Genomic DNA, 17,852 nt, shown 5'->3' with positions numbered 1-17,852 from the left:
AGTGCATGGGCATGCTATGACCTCAATTGATTAAACATTGTAAAGTGATTCTATATATTGGGCAGTGTACTTGAATTTGTACCAATAAGACTCCTAGCCTATGATTTGTGCTCAATAAATAATTAATGAGCAAATCTACTCCCTACATTTTAAACCTTAAAGTACAAGAATTTTTCTTCACTTTTCACTAGGATAAATATGGAAATGAATGAGCAACTATTTTTTGGCCTTGCATTTCATAAAACCCTCAGTTGGTATATTTTTTCCAGAAGAGATCAGCACAGGAAATGAAGCAAAAAATCAGAGCTGCCACTCTCGTTTTTCAGTTGGAGTGGGTGACCTCGGGCCACACTCTACTCTGATAGAAAAGCAGCCATAGAAACAGAATGCAAAGAAATGTAACCTTTCTCCCTGAAGGCCAGACAGTCGTGGTCTTGTAAATCAGCAGGTTTCTATCCCTACCTTTCAGCGTCGATTCGATTCTTTTAAGAACACTTCAGTTCCGTCCATAATGAGCAGCCGTATTCTCTTCTTGAGATAGAGAAACCATGGCTAAGATGCTTTGTGGTTTACTAAACACAGTGGTAAATTATATGTCTCCAGGGTTAGGTTGGAAAGTTTGTCCAAATAAATTATCAATCACTACATTCCCCTCATCTTTTTTTAAATTGCATAATGAACTGGTTGTGTGTTCTGGAATATTTATGTTGTACTTTACCAATATTTACATCTACTTGGAACTCTTCAGTCAAATCAGAGAGTCACATAGAAGAGTTAAGAGTTCAGGCTCCCGTGACCATGGGAGACATTGTTTGCCAGGGAACACCAGAATAATGTTATAATTTAAAAAATACTATAAAACTAGAGTGGCTAGTATCTTGGATATTTGTGTCACCTGAAGTTTTATATTAACCTCACTTTCTACTAGCATAGGGCATTGCAGTTATATTTGTGTGCATACGTGTATGCATGCGTGTGTGTGTTTGTGTGTGTGTGTGTTTTTGTGCACCCATGTGTATACTCTCTGCACCTTTTATTCTATTTGATGGTTAAGCATGTGCATGTCGATATGTCTGATAGGAGACTGAGGAGAGCATCTGTATTTGTCTCCATTTTTTTCCCCATTGAAATATAGAGGTGAGAAGTAGTTGTTAAGTAAATTAATGAGATCGTTGAGAAAGAATGATTCCAGTTGCCAATACAGAACCAAGATTGCTCCCTCCCCTAGTTTGGTAGAAAAGGCTTTCTGTAGAACATGCTCCATTTTGGGGAGAATTACCCCAATGCAGCCACAGTTGCTTTCCACTTCTCTTCAAAGTTATCTCTATATTATTTAATATCTTCTCCCTGAGGAACAGTAAGGTTTGAACAATGAGTTTTAAATATTGTTATTAATGGCTTCAGACCATTGCAAACCTTCTCCTTTCATTCTGTGACTTAGAACTTTGACCATTAGTGTTGTTTTCTGCACAGAGCCATGGAAAGACCTTGGGTTAGGGAGGAGAGTCCTCGATCTAATTTGGTCACCCATTAGCCAGTGGATCTCCAACATTCAACCTGACTTCTATCTCCCCAGTCTCTAAAAAGAGAGGCTGGAACAATGCGATCTCTGAGCTTCCCTCTACTTCTAGATTTGTGATAGGATTCTTTTGGAGAGACTTGGATTATGGGCATAGCATTTTCCATCCATCTGCCTTTCTGAGATTTAGGTTTAGTTACTGCATCAGTCTGTTTTTCTGTGGTTCTAATAGAAATACCCACAGCTGGGTAAGTGTGCTGAAAAGCAGCTTAAATACCTTATTGTTTGGGAGACTAAAACTCGGCACTGCATGGCCTGGGTTGTCTGTCAGATCAGGACAGCTGGCATTTATGGTTGGAGTACCCACAAGATAGAGTGATCACGTGATGAAGCAGGTAGCCGGGAGGGCACAGCCTGGCTCTTGTACTAACGTCCTCTCTGAGGACACAGCGGGGCTTCATTAATTCCTTGTGCAAGCAGCATCCGCAGTGATCTCCATGACACTCTATGGCTTACACAGTTTCATTCTGTTTGCTTTTTCTTGGTGTGCTTGTTTATTTTAAGTAGCTGTACAAAGGGGTTTCAGTTTAACATGTCTGTGTGCGAATACGATGCTTCGATCCGTGTCACCTTTTTCATCATTTCCCCCATCGCTCCCCACCCCAACCATCCCTTAAGTTACCTCAGTCCATTTGCACATATACATATTGAGTGTAAGGCTTACATTTGGCCACCTTCCTTCCCTCTTTTTATCTGCTTCCCCTGACCATACATGTTTCAAGCTTCCTGGTATTCACTTTGTGAAGCTGTTTGTTAGCTGTTCTGAGCAGGTACATCAGTAGAATTATCCTCCTTCAAGCATACCATACTTAAGTCAATTTTGTGTGTGTGTAGATGCATATGACCTTATACATGTTTTTATACATGTTCATGATTTAGATCTAACTAATCACCATTCTGAGGGCCTAAACCTAAACTTGGGGCACACTGAAACTCTCTTGCAATCATCTTGGTATGGGGGTAATGGCAGATAGATCTATTAAAGATAATGGTTTTAAAAACATATTTTTCTGAGTAGTTTGCAAGATCTTACTTAGGAGCTTGACGTCTTTCTTATCCCTGAGCAGAAGGTAAAACTTGAAATAAAGATTTGAGAACTTGAGTTAGATTCTCAGATGAGTTAGATATATTTTCCACTTTTGTCATTACTTACAGTGCTTGTTAAAAGCGTGGCTCATTGAAAAAGAAGAAGCTTTGAATAAAATCCAGACGAGCAATTTCAAAGACCAAAAGGAACTCAGTGTCAGTGTTCGGCGTCTGGCTGTAAGTGTTGGCCTGGTCAGCGTGTGTGTTGTAAACCTGCGATATCTTAGTCCTTTGGGTCGAAGGGTAGTACTTCATGATTGCAGGTTATGGCTATTTTACCCAGTGCTAGGGAGCCGCACACAGTGAGCAAAACCAGGAGTCTTCTGTTTCAGCCCCAGGGACAGCCGAACATGCAAACTTTTCTATGCAATGTGTGTGTGGACATTTCTTGACTGGGGAACAGGAAGATAGGAGCTTACGGAAAGAGAGAGTCATTTAATAAATATCTGAAATATTAGATTTTGAAGGAAGACATGGAAATGAAGCGCCAGACATTGGATCAGCTGAGCGAGATCGGCCAGGATGTGGGTCAGTTACTTGCGAATCCCACAGCATCTAAGAAGATGAACAGCGACTCCGAAGAACTGACTCAGAGATGGGATTCTTTGGTCCAGAGACTAGAAGATTCCTCCAACCAGGTACCTTTCTGAAACAGTATATTGTCTTGTAAAGTAAAAGTGTACACATTCCGGTGTGTGTTAGTTCTTACAAAAGAAAAGAGGAGTAGATACGATAAGCTATTAGTTCCTTATACCTGATAGGATAAACGATTGACACATGGAAACGTCCTCAGTTTTCTGAAGATCTTACTAGATCTTCTAAAAGCTTATTCATAGCAGTAGTTTAATCTGTAGTGACGGATGACATTTAGGCAGATGTACAATAAATATTCTTAAATTTTGAAATCTTAAGTAATCATATTGCTCTTGATATTTTACTGTATCGGTTGAGTGTAGTGGCTCATCCCTGTATTACTAGCTCCTTGGGAGGCTGAGATTGGGAAGATCATAATGCCCATCCAGCCTGGGCAAGATATTTGTGAGACCTCCATCTCGGTTAAAGCTGGGTATGATGGGCTGTACCTGTCATTCTTCCTGCACAGGAAGCATAAAGCAGAGGCAAGATATGAGACCCTTTTCAAAACAGAAAGCAAGCAAAAATGACTAGACATGGGATATGGTTCAAATGGCAGACTCTGCCTAGCAAGCACAAGATCATAAGTTCAAACTCTAGTACGACCCCATAAAAGAAGACTTAGTGACTGAGATGACATTTTGGTGTTAGACATGAATGCTTACAGCAGCATTATTCACAATGATCAAATCAATGAGTAAATCAAATGCGGCATATCCATATAATGCAATATTAGTTGGTAATAAAACAGAATGAGATGCTGACACCTGGTAGAGCACGGAACTTGAATAAACCATGAAAACATTACTCTGGGCTAATGAAGCCAGTCATGTGATTGATTGAATGTAGGACCAGTCTATCTACATAAGGTATCCCAAATAGGCAAATCCTAGGAGACAGAAAATAGATTAGTAGTTGCTAAGAGTTGGGGGAACCGGAAATAGATTTGGCTATTAAGGGGCATGAAACTTCTTTGGGGGATGACAAAACTTTTGGGGGTAACAAAATTTGGGGGGGAGATGTTGGAGTTAGAATGAGAGCGTGTTTACACAGTGACTACTTGCACACTGAGAACCCTAGAATTACACTTGTGCAAAAGGAAGCTGGTATGTGCTGTGTAGTCCCTTTAAAGCTCTTTCTGGTTTTTTTTTTTTTTTGCTTTTAAAATTATTTTTTGGTTGGTTGTGGGCTTGAACTCAGGGCTTGGGCACTGTTCCTGAGCCTTTTTGTGCTCAAGGCTCTATCAGTTGAGCCATAGTGGCACTTCTGGCTTTTTCTGTGCATGTGGTACTGAGGAATCAAACCCAGGACTTCATGCATGCTAGGCAAGCACTCTACCACGAAGCCACATTCCCAGCCTAAAGCTCTTTCTGTAGAGTTTAAACGTTTTGCTCACCTTTTTGTTTCAGGTGACTCAGGCTGTGGCCAGGCTGGGGATGGCACAGATTCCTCAGAAGGATCTTCTGGAGACCGTTCGCCTAAGAGAACAAGTCACCACGAAAAAGTCTAAGCAGGAGCTGCCCCCGCCCCCTCCCCCAAAGAAGAGACAGATCCACGTGGATGTGGAGGCTAAGAAAAAGTGAGTGCAGCAGTGTTTCCAAACCCGCACTGCACAATAGCACATTCTTTTCTCCTGCGCGGTTACTTTGTATTGCTTATGAGTGAAACTCCCAAAGGCTGAGGTTTGCTTCTGATTCACCTTGATACCTTGTTGAGCTCAGTGTCTGGGTTATAATAAGGCTTGATAATTACATATTGAACAAAAGATGCCATTCAACTTAGGAATGCTTGTGCTTTGGTTTTCCTGTTACTATCTAACCAAGTCTGCAAGGGATTCTTAAAGAAGTTAAAAAAAAGTCATGTGATTATTTTATTCATTTATTTATTAATAGGATCGTATTGTTACTCTATTTATATTCTTACTTGTAATGATAGGATCTTACTGGGTTGGCTATATTTCTGGGTGGTCATTTTGGGGCCGCCATTAGATGGGTGTTTGTATTGTTCTTTCTGGAGCTAAGTAAAATCACAGGAGGAAAGAAATGACAGAAGGTAATATCTGAATCCTCACTCAGGTTTGATACAGTGAGTGCAGAGCTGTTGAACTGGATTTTGAAATTCAAGACTGCCATTCAGACCACAGAGATAAAAGAGTATAAGAAGATGCAAGACACTTCAGAATTGAAAAAGAAGTTGAAGGTAACACTTACAACCAAAGTATTCTAGCGAATAAAATACTTCATCAGGTCAAGCTTTCTGAGATGGGGTCCAAAAGCTTCCTGTGAAATAAACGTAGCGGTAGGCAAATACATTCAGAACATTGTAGAATACTGAATTCTTTCAGTCTAGCTTCATTAGATACTTGTGTAGAGAAAATTGACCCCTCCCTTTGAACCATTGATGTTATACAGTAGGAAACACTTGCTAACATGATCTGGTTATAATTTAAATTTTTTAAAATTCATTTATCCATCCATCCATCCAATCCATTCATTCATGCATGCATTCATTCATTCATTTTGTGCCAGGACTGGGGCTTGAGTTCAGGGTGTCACACTCTGCCCAACGATGGTGTTCTACCACTTCAGCCACACCTCCACTTCCCATTACTTGTAAAACCTCATTTAGACTTACCTTAATCCAGTAACTAGTAATTTATAGCTCTGAGTTATTCCAGAGATTTTTGCCTTCTGAACACAGCAGTCTAGTTGTTTCAAATCTCAAAATTTATTCAAACTATGTTTCTTTGGGGGGTGAAAAAGACACACAGTTTTAAAAAACTAAGTATCTTCAGCCCCATTATACCCTTGGGCTCTGCACCTGCAGATTCAATAACCTCAGATGAGAAACATTGGGTAAAAAATTTCCAGAAAGTTCTAAAAAACAGAACTTGAATTTGCCACATCCCAAATGCGACACTGAATCCATGAAAGGGTTGTGATATGTAAGTAGCTTCTTCAGTTTCCTCCTGCACATATCCTCCATCCTTCAGCCTTCCTCATTTGAATATTGTTCACCTGTGTCTTGGTCATGTATCTGTGGTTTTAGAGCTAGGTTGAGATATCTGTACTGAACATGGGCAGACTTCATTCCTTGTCATATTTCCCTGAGGAAATATAGTATGGGAATGATTTAGACAACATTGCTGTTATTTGACCTCAAACTTGATTTTGAGTCTCTAGGGAGATATGTGTAGATTATAGGATAAATAATATACTACTTGATAGTAGGACCTTAAATTTCTTCAGATTTTTAGTTATCTTTAATAGAACCAATGTCCCAGACAAATACTGAGCAAGGAATGAATTAAAATTAAGATCCACTCTTCAAGCATAAAGAACAAGATACTTTGGATCAGGTCCCAAGGTATATTGATAGTATTTAACAAAAGGTGCGAAATGGGCTGTGGTTGAAGTGTCCATTGGACCCTGGACTTACAGTGCTACTCACAAATAAGACTGAGGCTTAAGAGATAATATCTCTTGAACTCTAGCATACCATGTCCAGTTCTTTTGACTCAAACCACTGTTTTTATGGTGTGAAATATTCAGGCTGTGTTTGCAAATAGGTATCATACAATACACTGATTTCAATTATTTCCTCTTTATAGAAACTCATAATTATAGTATACAATTTTGTGTGTGTGCATGTGTGCATGTGCACTAGTGCATATATGCACATGCATGAGCCATTACTGAGGCTTGAACTGAAGACCTGATGCTGTATCTTATGCTCATGGCTGGGACTCTAGAGCTCTTTAGCCACAGCTCTACTTCCAGTTTTGATGGTTAATTGGAGATAAGAGCTCATGCACTTTCCTGTCAAGGCTGGCTTTGAACCAGAATCCTCAGATCTCGGCTTCCCAAGTAGCTAGGTTTATAGGTGTGAGAGACCAGCACTTGGCTACTATACAACTTTCTACTGTAAAAGAAACAAAGTTTTGTGAGGCTGGGAATTAGACCCAGGGCCTTGGGCATGCTAGGCAAGCACACAATCACAAAGCCACAGGCCTACCAAAAAACTAAAGTTTTACAGTTTCTATCACCATGTTTCATTGTACTTTTTTATTTGTCTGTGGAATACTGAGATGTCTCTTGGGATTGCAACATTTTTTTTATTGTAATATTCTTGTAGGTAAATCTGAAATACCTAAAGGCCATATGAGAGGGACACTGAACATAAACATTTAAAATAGCACAATTGAGAAGAAAGTTTTCAGTGTTCTTATATTGGGCCTTTATTTCCAGGGACTAGAAAAGGAGCAGACAGAAAGAAGCCCCCACCTGGATGAGCTAGACCAAACTGGACAAATTCTTCTGGAGCAAATGGGCAAAGGTGAGACCCTTTATTCTTTTTTTTTCCCCTAGAATTTGTAGTGTTGACACTTGCAGTTTGACATATCAGACATGTAGCCCTGCAGCTATTGTTTTGCTAGAAAAGTGCTTTTCAAAAAGTTACTTTTAGACGTCAGAATCTTTTTTTTTCCCCATCCCTGGGGCTTGAACTCAGGGCCGGGGCACTGTCCCTGAGCTTCTTTTGCAATCTATCACTTGAGCCACAGCACCACTTCCAGCTTTTTCTGTGTATGTGGTACTGAGGAATCAAACCCAGGGCTTCATGCATGCAAGGCAAGCACTCTACCACTGAGCCACCTTCCCAGCCTATAGGCATTGGAATCTTTTAGAGAGCAAAATCTTATATTGAAACGGAGGAAGGAAACAACAGCAGGCTGTGTCTGTGGCTCATGCCTGGCATCCTAACTACTCAGAGAACTGCGATCTGAAGGACTGAAGTTTGAAGCTGTCTTTGACCCGAAAAGTCCCCATCTCCAAAATAACCAGCACAAAGCTGGGCTGACAGTATGACTCAAGTGGTAAAACACCAGTAAGCCCCAGTACTGACAAGAACAAAACAAAGCAAAAATCAGATAACAGTAATTTTAACTTTTGATTTTTTTAAATTCAAATAAATATCCTTTATTAAAGAAAAGAAGGAATATTGTTAAGCCCCCAAAACTGTATGCTGTTACATTGCATGTACAATAAGAGAAAGGTGATTGCAATTCTTGGTGTACAAGTACTTAACTCTGAAGTCATGAGTGTAAAAAACATGAAATACAAAGCAATACAATAATTACAATGCAGAATAGTTGAGTGTTCCATAGAAATATTACATTTATAACTCTGGGAGAAAAGCAATTATTTTTAAAGAAAGGCAGTTTTCCTTTTAAAAGATGAAAAGTGTGATTTTATCATTATTTAGTATCACTGTAGCCAGCAGTGTCTTTAGCTTAGAGAAGGCAAGATTTCAACTTTTAAAATGAGTCTGAAGAGCTAGGTGCTGGTGGGTCATACCTGTAATCTTAGCAAGTTAGGAGGCTGAGATCCGAGGACTGCAGTTCCAAGCCAGCCCAAGCAGAAAGTCTGTGATACTCTTATCTCTAATTAACCACCCTGAAGCCAGATGTGGAGGTGTGGCTCAAGTGAGTGAACGGAAAAGGCTAAGCAAGATCAAAAGGACCTAAGTTCAAGCTCCAATATTGGCACACACAAAAACGAATTGGTCTGAAGGAACCAAAAGAATGGTTGAAAAGACATTATCTAATGATTAAATGAACAAATGAACTAATGAATTGAAGGCTGTTCACCTGCTCCTTATAATGAGGACTTCTTACCACCTTCCTAGATTTGTTATTTACTTCCTAGATTTTTTATTTACTAGCTTAATTTCCTACTTTGCTTAATATAAATGACCCTGACAGAGAAATGTAATGATTGAATCTATACTGCCTGTGTCCACCTAGAATTGAAATGACCCTGCAGGAGTCCAGCCCCAGATAGTTGGTTAAGAAAATGGTCAATAGTTTTCTCTGTGACCCCCATTAATAGAGGTGATTGAACATGGATGTGTTTGAATGTCCCGCTTAGGTCTGTTTTCCTTTACTTGCCTTGCTGTGAGGGGCCAATGAACGTGAGCTGCTGACCTGAGCCATATATTCAAATCATGTGTGACGTCTACATTTCTAATGTTTAGTGAACACACACTGTGGCAAATTTTTCATGTTGTATTGTCTTGTAGATCACAAGCAACTTTTTGTTTTCCCTGCCCCCCCCTTTTTTTTAGTTTGAGCTTATTACCCTGGGTTTTGGTCATGGGTGTTTACAAAGCAGAATTGTTTTCTTACCCTCTTACTCAAATAAAGAAAATGCTAAGCCCGTTCTTATAACAAGCGTTTTCTCCAACTAGGAAGATTCCATTGCTACTGAAAGAATTTGATGGTATTTTTACTAAGAGAAAGATTATGAAGAGATCTATTCCCATATAAAAAGATCTGTCACCTTATCATTTTTAGGAATGAGAAATTATGAGACTATTCAAATGTGTGAGACAAATGCAATTATGTAATTCCTATAATTAAAATATGTTGTTTTTGTCACTGCTGAGATTGTGGTTACTGGTTTGAATGATTTGGTATTTGTTTGGCTTTGTTCATTGTGCATTGTGCCTCGTAGGCCTGCTAATTTTTCTTGGGCCTGGCTTCTGCTGTAACATTCCTATAGGCCTACAGTTGCAAAAGTGATTCTTGTCATTTCCTTACCTATTTACATGACTGTGGTTTTGTCATCTCCGACTTAAGCTATCTGCCACTTTGACTGCCGGATATTTTTTATTCTTATGAAAGCAGACATAACCTTCTGATGTCTGAATCCCAGACAAACGGAGGCAATTGTGTTCATTGTTGGCTTAGATATAAGATTGCAGAGTGGAAAGGTGGCAAGATTGGAAATGTGTTAGTCTATAGAAGAGGAATGATTCATGCTCTACCGATATTCCTTTCTCTGTGTGTGTGAGTGTGAGTGTGTGTGTGTGTGTGTGTGTGTGTGTGTGCGCGCTTGTACTGAAGCTGCAATTCAGAGCTTCAAGCTCTCTCTTAGCTTGCATGCTCAAGGCTGGTGCACTTCTATTGAGGCACACCTCTAGTTCAGCTTTTTACTGGTTACTTAAAGATGGAATGTCTTGGACATTTCTTCCCTGGGTGGCTTTGAACTGCCATCTTCCAGGTCTAAGTCTCCCGAGTAGCTAGGATTGCTGGTGTGAGCCACTAGCTGCTAGCTTAATATGCCTTTGGTGATAACCATGGCCATGCCATTCCTTAACCATAGTTTCAAACCTTGCCCCACTTAGGTCAAGAAATAAACACAGGCAAATGGTTTTGTAAGTGTATCAATACAGTGTTTTTGTTGTTGTTGTTAAAAGGGAATTAATGGAGTGATCAGCATATGACATTGGTGTGTGTGTGCACGTGCATGCGCACACACATGCATTACTGTGGGTTTAAACTCAGGGTCTTGTGCTCTCCAGCCCTGTTTTTCGCTGGTTATATTTGGGATAGGGTCTTGCTTCCTAGGTTCTTCTGGTACCGTATTCCTTCCAATCTTAGCCTCCTGTGAATCTTAGGATGATGGGCACATACCTCTGGATCCACCTACGGATTGACTGAGGGCCTGGTAGAGTTTCCTGCTTGGGCTATCCTTGAACTCTGATCCTCCTCCTCTTAGCCTCCCAAGTATTTAAGATTACAGGCATGAACCACCAATGCCTGGCTTACATTGTCTCTTTTTTATTTTTTGCTTATGTTAGAGCATTTAGAAGACATTCAAAACAAGTGATACCATATGAAGTATCTGCTTATTTTATGTTATGTTTTGTCTGCGTAGAAGGCCTTTCTACTGAAGAGATAAAAAGCATCCTGGAGAAGGTTTCCTCAGGGTGGAAGCACACGTCTCAGCGTCTGGATGATCTTGCTAGGAAGATTCGCCTTCAGGAGGATATCAACACTTACTTCCAGCAGCTCGACGAGCTTGAGAAGGTCCTCAAGATGAAGGAGGAGTGGTTACAGCTCACTTTCTCTTCTGGATCTCCCCACCAGTCCTTGCCACTTTTGAAGGATTCCTACCAGGTAAACAGACAACCACCTGGACGGTGCAAGTGCTCTGAACCGAGTCTTGGATACATACAGAGAGGGCACTTCTTATATCATGACCTATAAGTCAATTCTGACTCGCATCTGAGAGAGGCTCATCTTTGCGGAGTTACATGACTGAATTTTCTCTTCCCCAGAGGGAATTGACAGACCTCCTGAGCCTCCACCCCACGATGGAAACCGCGCGTGCAAGCTGCTCAGCTCTGATGTCTCAGCCTTCTGTCCCGGATTTTGTCCAGCAGGCCTTCGATGGCTTCTTAAGGCACTACCAAGCTGTGCAGAAGGAGATGGAGGATTGTCACCAGCAGCTAGAGCGTGGTGAGTCCATCCTGTTGGTTTTCTTTCTCAATGATTCTAGCATATCTTCTCTCAGTTTACCTAAGTCTAAAAATCACCCTAATATTTAGAGCCTTCGTAGACATGTGTTTTGTTCCTGCTACACCAGGCCTATGTTTTTCTGAGCGGTGTTTCATTGTGCCTGCCTACTCCAGGGTCTTAGAGTCCAAGTAGCTCCTGGCTTTGCACTGTCAAATTCTGAGCTGCTTTCACAAGCTATGAGCGTGTGTCAATAGGATCTAACAATCGTTTTTATTATTGTAAAGGTAATATGGTACCCAGGGTAAAGACTACAGGTAAAGAGTACAATATGAGCAGTGTCACCCCGTTCTTGCTCTCTCTGTTTTTCTCTCCCGTCCCAACCCACAAGTTGTATAGTTCATTTTCCACACCGTGTCTAGTGAGTATCACTGTTGCACTTGTTCACCTTTTGTTTCAACCGTTTTTGTGCTCCCCCTTACCAAAGACAGATAAAAGAACAGAAAGACAAAAAGAAAAGAATACAAAAACAGCAACAGAGAAGGAAAAAACCTCTTGTTTCTATTTCCTGGAGTTCATTTCAATAAGTATTAGTTTATATGATTGGGCTCACATTGTGCCTATGTGTTCCTCCCTTAACAATAGCCTCCTTTGGTCTCACTGTGTGTGAATGACGAGATATCTAGTGTGTTTACTTGTAGATTTATTTGTTCTTGTTGTTTGTTGTTGCTTTTTATTTGTGGTGCTGGGAATGAAACTCAGGGCCTCATGTCTTCAAGGCAAGTACTCTATCTTTGAACTTCAGTTCTTAAGGAAAAAAAATGAGAAACAGTTGTTATTTCTGCTTTTGGTTATTTCTGGCATAACAAGAGAATGCTCCTTATATCTTTTATCTTGGAAAGGTTAATTGAAGTTTTAGCAGTATCATCCCCTTTAAAAAAAAAAAAAGAAAAGAAAAGGAATTAGGTTACTCTTCCAGACTCTGAAAAGGTTAAATGAGTGCTTACTTTTGGAATACATCTGGTTTTGTATAGTTAACTCTTAAAGGTATGGGAAACTCAGTCCTTAGGTTACATTATTATTATTATTTTCTCTTTAGTCACTGTTGCAGGTGGAGCTTGTGCTGTAGTCTGTATTATTAGTGGCAGGTTATCCTTCATTGCTGTGCTGTGGTTCATAGATTATGTGATGTAAGGATATTAAGAAATGTCTGTGTGGGGCTGGGACTGTGGCTTAGTGGTAGAGTGCTTGCCTTGCATGCATGAGGCCCTGGGTTCGATTCCTCAGCACCACATAAGCAGGAAAAGCTGGAAGTGGCTCAAGTAGTAGATTGCTACCCTTAGGCAAAAAGAAGCTCAGGGACAGTGCCCAGGCCCTGAGTTTAAGCCCCGGGACTGGTTTAAAAAAAAAAAAAGTTAAAAAAAAAAAAGTATCTGTGTGCCTGGTAGGCAAATGTGCCATGTGGCTTTTCAACTTACTGCTTTAGTGTTTGAACAGGGTCAGCAGGGGGGAATGGAGGCTGATGGTTGTTTCACCTCTTGTCCTTCAAATACAACCCGCTTCCTTTCTGCACATGTGCTTGGAAGTGTGTGATTTTTACACTGGAGGCAGAAATAGACACTGCTGTAGCTGCTGCTGTCGTTGCCTCTCAGGTGATGTGTGGGACAGACATGCTGCACGGCTCCCTTGCAGACGCTTACCACTGTGGCTGGGGTGGTCCGCCTGGACTGCGGGGCTGGGGGAGGGGTGCGGGGAGGGGGTGGATGAAGGTATCTTGCTTTTCCTTTATTCTTTGTGCGGCAATGGGGGAAGAGGAGGTTATGTGGCACAAAAGGAACATTGTTGCTCTGGCTTCAGAGAGACATGTCATTGTGATACAATGAAGAAGAACGATAGTGAGTTAGTTAATATTTCAAACATCAACATCCGCAGGAATGAAGTCACCGTCTGTCTCAGAGATGCCAGAGGAATGACCTATTTAATTAACTAACAGAGATTCTTTTTCATCTTAATCAGGGTGGGTTTTTTTTCCCCTAACTTACTATGTATTGGGATTCAGTTATTAAATGCAGAAGATTAATAGTAGTCCCGATAATATTAAGACCCTGACATTATTTTCTCAAGTTATCATTTGTTAAATAAACAGACCTGAAGAGCCAACCTGGACATGCGTATTTGGAAACATTGGAAACGCTGAAAGACATGCTGGATGACTTAGAAAACAAAGCCCAGACATCGCTGACTGTCCTTAATGATCTTACAAAGCTGGAGGAGGCCCTCCAAGGAAAAAAGGTAATCTCTCTGCTAGAGGTCTGGGCCATCCTGCCATTTCAGATTTATTTACTTGTTTGTTTTTTAATTTATTTATTGAGTGCTGGTCCTGGGGTTTGAACTCAGAGTCTGGGTGCTGTGCCTGAGCTGCTGCATTTGCTCACCCTTTGTCCCTCCATTTCTGTGCCTGAGGCCACAATGCCACTTTCCGCTTTTTATGAGTAGTTTATTGGAGATAGACTTTCCGACCTGGGCTGCCTTGGAACCTCGATCCTCAGATCTCAGCTTCCTAAGTGGCTAGAACCACAAGCACCTGGCCATTTCAGATTTATTTATTTATCTAAAAATGTCTATTTTTATTGTTTTATTATAAAGGTGATGTTTAAAGGGATTATAACTATATACATCAGATAAAGAGTACATTTGTTTTTGGACAGTGTCCCCACTTCCCTCATTCTCTTCCAGTTTTTCCCTCCCGTCCCCTATCTACAAATCATGTAGTTCATTTTCAACGGAGTGTCTACTGAGTACCACTGCTACATTTGTTCACCCTTTGTCCCTCCATTTCTGTGTCCCCCGTTTATTTTCGCAAAGACAGATAAATGAACAGGGAAGGCAAAAAGAAAAGAAAAACAGCAACAAAGAAACAATCCCTTTTTCCTGGAGTTCACTTTGATAAATATTATTTTATATATGATTGTTGATCGTATGATAATATTTTTCGGTGATTTTCTTTTTTTAATGAGGGACGCCATTTGTGGTTCAGAAATTGTGTTCCTTTTCTTTTGGAACTGGATTATTTAATCTAGAGACTTCAGCCTGCTGGGCAAGTGCTCTACCATTTGAGCTTGGATCCCAGCCCTTTTGTTTGTATTTTGTTTCTGAAATACTAATTTTGCCCAGGCTCACTTCAAACTTTTATTCATCTTGCCTCTGCTTCTTCAGTGTCTGGTATTATAGGTCCATGCCTCCACACCTCTCTTGTATTGGTTACTTATAATTTCTGTAATGTAGGATCTTAGTTAAAGGAATAGTTACTAAGTTTTAATAGAAGTACATATTTCTTATTAGCATAAAATTCTTAACTGATTCATAGTGTGCTCAAATACTTCTTATAAAATGGGGAATAGTTGAAATGATATTTTGAAAAAAATTGTGTTGAATCAGGATGGTTCCTTGGTCCTTTAGTTGAGTGCCCTTAAGATTTTGAAGTATTTCATGAGTTAACAAAGACCAACTCTTGACATAGCCCTCTGGGCCCACACGGGGTATGTGGTTCAGCCGTTTATGTGGGGAGAATATATTACATGGCCCACACATAACTCATGAAGGGAAAGCTTTAATTTTTTTGATTATGCTTATTGCTTTATAATACTTCTTGATACAGTGCCCTCCTGTTTTGTTTTTTTTCCACTGTGTACAGCCCATATGATTACATCTGTATAGACACATTATTGTACACATTTTTAATTGTTGGAATCTTTTCCTAGGCCCTTGATGAAATCCTTGAGAATCAGAAACCTATGTTATATAAACTTACAGAAGACACAAAGGCATTAGAGAAAAATGTGCTTCCTGATGTAGAAAAGACATATAAGAAAGAACTCGACGATGCCCGAGGAAAATGGAACAAACTCAAGACCAAGGTTTCCAAAGATCTACATTTGCTTGAAGAAACTGCCTCGAAACTCAGAGCTTTTGAGGTAAATCCTGGGGATGCCAGGATACCAGGAGTTTGCCTTTATTACAGGGTAGATGGTAATTTTCACGCAGGATTCACATATCTACAATTTAAGTATTTTGCATTCTTTCTAGTCCCACATTATTTATGTGCTTAAGTTGGGATTATAACTTGCCCTGCAACATACTGTGAATGAGCAGGTGAGCACATGTATTTCTTTTTACCTCATAGAGAGGACTTGTTGGTAGAAGCGAGCTGGACTGGTGATATGGAAAACAGAGTTAAAATAGAACTTCAGCATAGGAGGCTGTCTATGTGAAATACAGATTGGTTATTAGATTGCAGTGTGAGTCACATTGTGGTTGTTACAAGTTGCCTGGTTAGTGGCAAATAGTGAAGTCCTTGGATATGGTTTTTAATGGTCCTTGATATTTGGAGTTAACAATCTGAATGAGGCTAGTGACAGACTAAAAAGCCAAATAATTCAAGGCATATAGCCATGCAGAAGCTAGTTGGTCAAGGTGAGGGCCAGGGGAGGGTCGTGGTAAATGTGAGGATGTGTAAGGAGGAGGTGGAGAAAGTTACGGTCAGATATGACAGGATTTTTTTTTCCTCCAGTCCTGGGGCTTGAACTCAGGGTCTGGGCACTGTCCTGAGCTTCTTTTGCTCAAGGCTAGCACTCTACCACTTGAAGCCACAGCACCATTTCTGGCTTTTTCTGAATAGGTGGTACTGAGGAATCAAACCCAGGGCTTCATGCATGCTTGGCAAGCACCCTACCACTAAGCTGCATTCTGAGCCCAAGACAGGATTTTTAAGTCCAGCTCTGTCTCTGGTTTTCTCAAAGGGTAGCATGGATGTGGAGCCGGTCTACTCCGTCCCCAGGCTCCAATTCTCTCAGTGCTTCTGGACCATGGTCCTTGTTTTTTTTTCCTTTTAGCTGGGGATTCATCTTTTTTTAGCCTGGTTTACTTCAACATATACTTCTAGAGCAGTATCCGGCAAGAGAAAACATTAACTATTTCTCAGTAGGTAACATTAGATTAGTCATAGATTTAAATAGATTGATTAACTCAAATTCTAAGAGAATTTGGGTTTGGGATATTGCTAGGAAAATCACAAAGTAGAGATGAAATTTATGAAAATTTTATGGTTTTACAATGATAGTCAGAAAACCTGTAGTACCAGAAGAGCACTCAGGCTAGCATGGGGAGAGTCCCATGATGTTCAGTGCGTGCCCCCCACTGAATTTGAAGGGAAGTCTAGACCCAGAAACCAATGGACAGTTGCAGTGGCTGATCACAGGGGAAGAGGCTGCGGGGGCTTTGTGATGGCTAGTTTTAGATAAACTCATGTATGTGTCAGTGCTATGCCTTGTTCTCATTTCTCTGTGACAGAACACTTTTCTCCCACATAGTGTTTTTGAGGTTCATAAAGCCAAACAAAAGCAGAATCCTACTAGCTTAAACTATTATATTAATTCTGCCTCTACAGCGTTTTGTGTCTGTGGCTTGAGGCAGAAATCAGTAGCTTAAAAGCTGTCGACATTCCAACAGATGGGGGAGAAGGAAGATAAAATGCTAAGAATTTAGCTGTAATCAAGTCTCAGAGGCAGTTGTGTCTCTTGGAATCTCAGTCTTAAAGTCCAGAGTTACCAGGTTTTACAGTTTCTCCATTCGGAGCTCAGGCAAGGAGGCGAGCTAAGGTTAAAGGACTCATTTTATCCATGTCACATTCCTTCTCTGGGATCTAGATTCTAAATCTTGCTTTGAAGCAGGGCCGGTCATTGTAGAATTTTGGCCTTCCAGGTTAGAGTATTTGATAAGTTGATTTCTAATTACTGATAGTAATTTTATCTTTATTTAAGTAAAAAGATGACTGAAAAATGTCTACCCTATCCTAGACTACTTATAGTTTAATTGTACTAGTAATTTACTAGTAATTCTTTCATATTGCTGTTCCTGGGTCTTGAGTTCAGGTCCTGTGTGCTATTCCTGAGTTTGTTTATTTATGTATTTTTTGCTCAAGGCTAGCGCTCTACAACTTGAGCTACAGCTTCACTTCTGAAGGCTTTTTAGTGGTTAATTGGAGATAAGAATCACATGGACTTTACTGCCGAGGGAGGCTTCAAACTGTGATCCTCAGATCTCAGCTTCCTAAGTAGCTGGTCATATTAGCTACCAGCTCCTGGCTTGTATTACTTTTTTTTTTTTTTTTTTTGGTCGTTTGGGGGGCTTGAACTCTGGACCTGGGCACTATTCCTGAGCATTCCAGCTCAAGGTGAGTAGTACTCTTACACTTGA

At 40.4% G+C, this 17,852-nt stretch overlaps 1 protein-coding gene across 1 annotated transcript in view; it reads left to right on the top strand.

Annotated features, from left to right (window-relative positions):
• Positions 1–17,852, top strand: part of Utrn (utrophin) — a 425,608-nt gene that overhangs the window by 124,289 nt on the left and 283,467 nt on the right. Inside the window, exons 15-23 of the mRNA XM_013026944.1 lie at positions 2,735–2,842; positions 3,124–3,303; positions 4,708–4,877; positions 5,374–5,497; positions 7,546–7,633; positions 11,017–11,258; positions 11,420–11,600; positions 13,744–13,889; positions 15,359–15,571. Coding sequence (XP_012882398.1) covers positions 2,735–2,842; positions 3,124–3,303; positions 4,708–4,877; positions 5,374–5,497; positions 7,546–7,633; positions 11,017–11,258; positions 11,420–11,600; positions 13,744–13,889; positions 15,359–15,571 — 1,452 coding nt within the window. The remainder of the gene's footprint in view (positions 1–2,734; positions 2,843–3,123; positions 3,304–4,707; positions 4,878–5,373; positions 5,498–7,545; positions 7,634–11,016; positions 11,259–11,419; positions 11,601–13,743; positions 13,890–15,358; positions 15,572–17,852) is intronic.

The sequence above is a fragment of the Dipodomys ordii genome, unplaced genomic scaffold (assembly GCF_000151885.1).
Source record: "Dipodomys ordii isolate 6190 unplaced genomic scaffold, Dord_2.0 Scaffold98, whole genome shotgun sequence".
Classification (NCBI taxonomy): Eukaryota; Metazoa; Chordata; class Mammalia; order Rodentia; family Heteromyidae; genus Dipodomys; species Dipodomys ordii.
The sequence above is the reverse complement of the archived record's forward strand: the minus strand, read 5'-3'. Positions and strand labels throughout refer to the sequence as shown.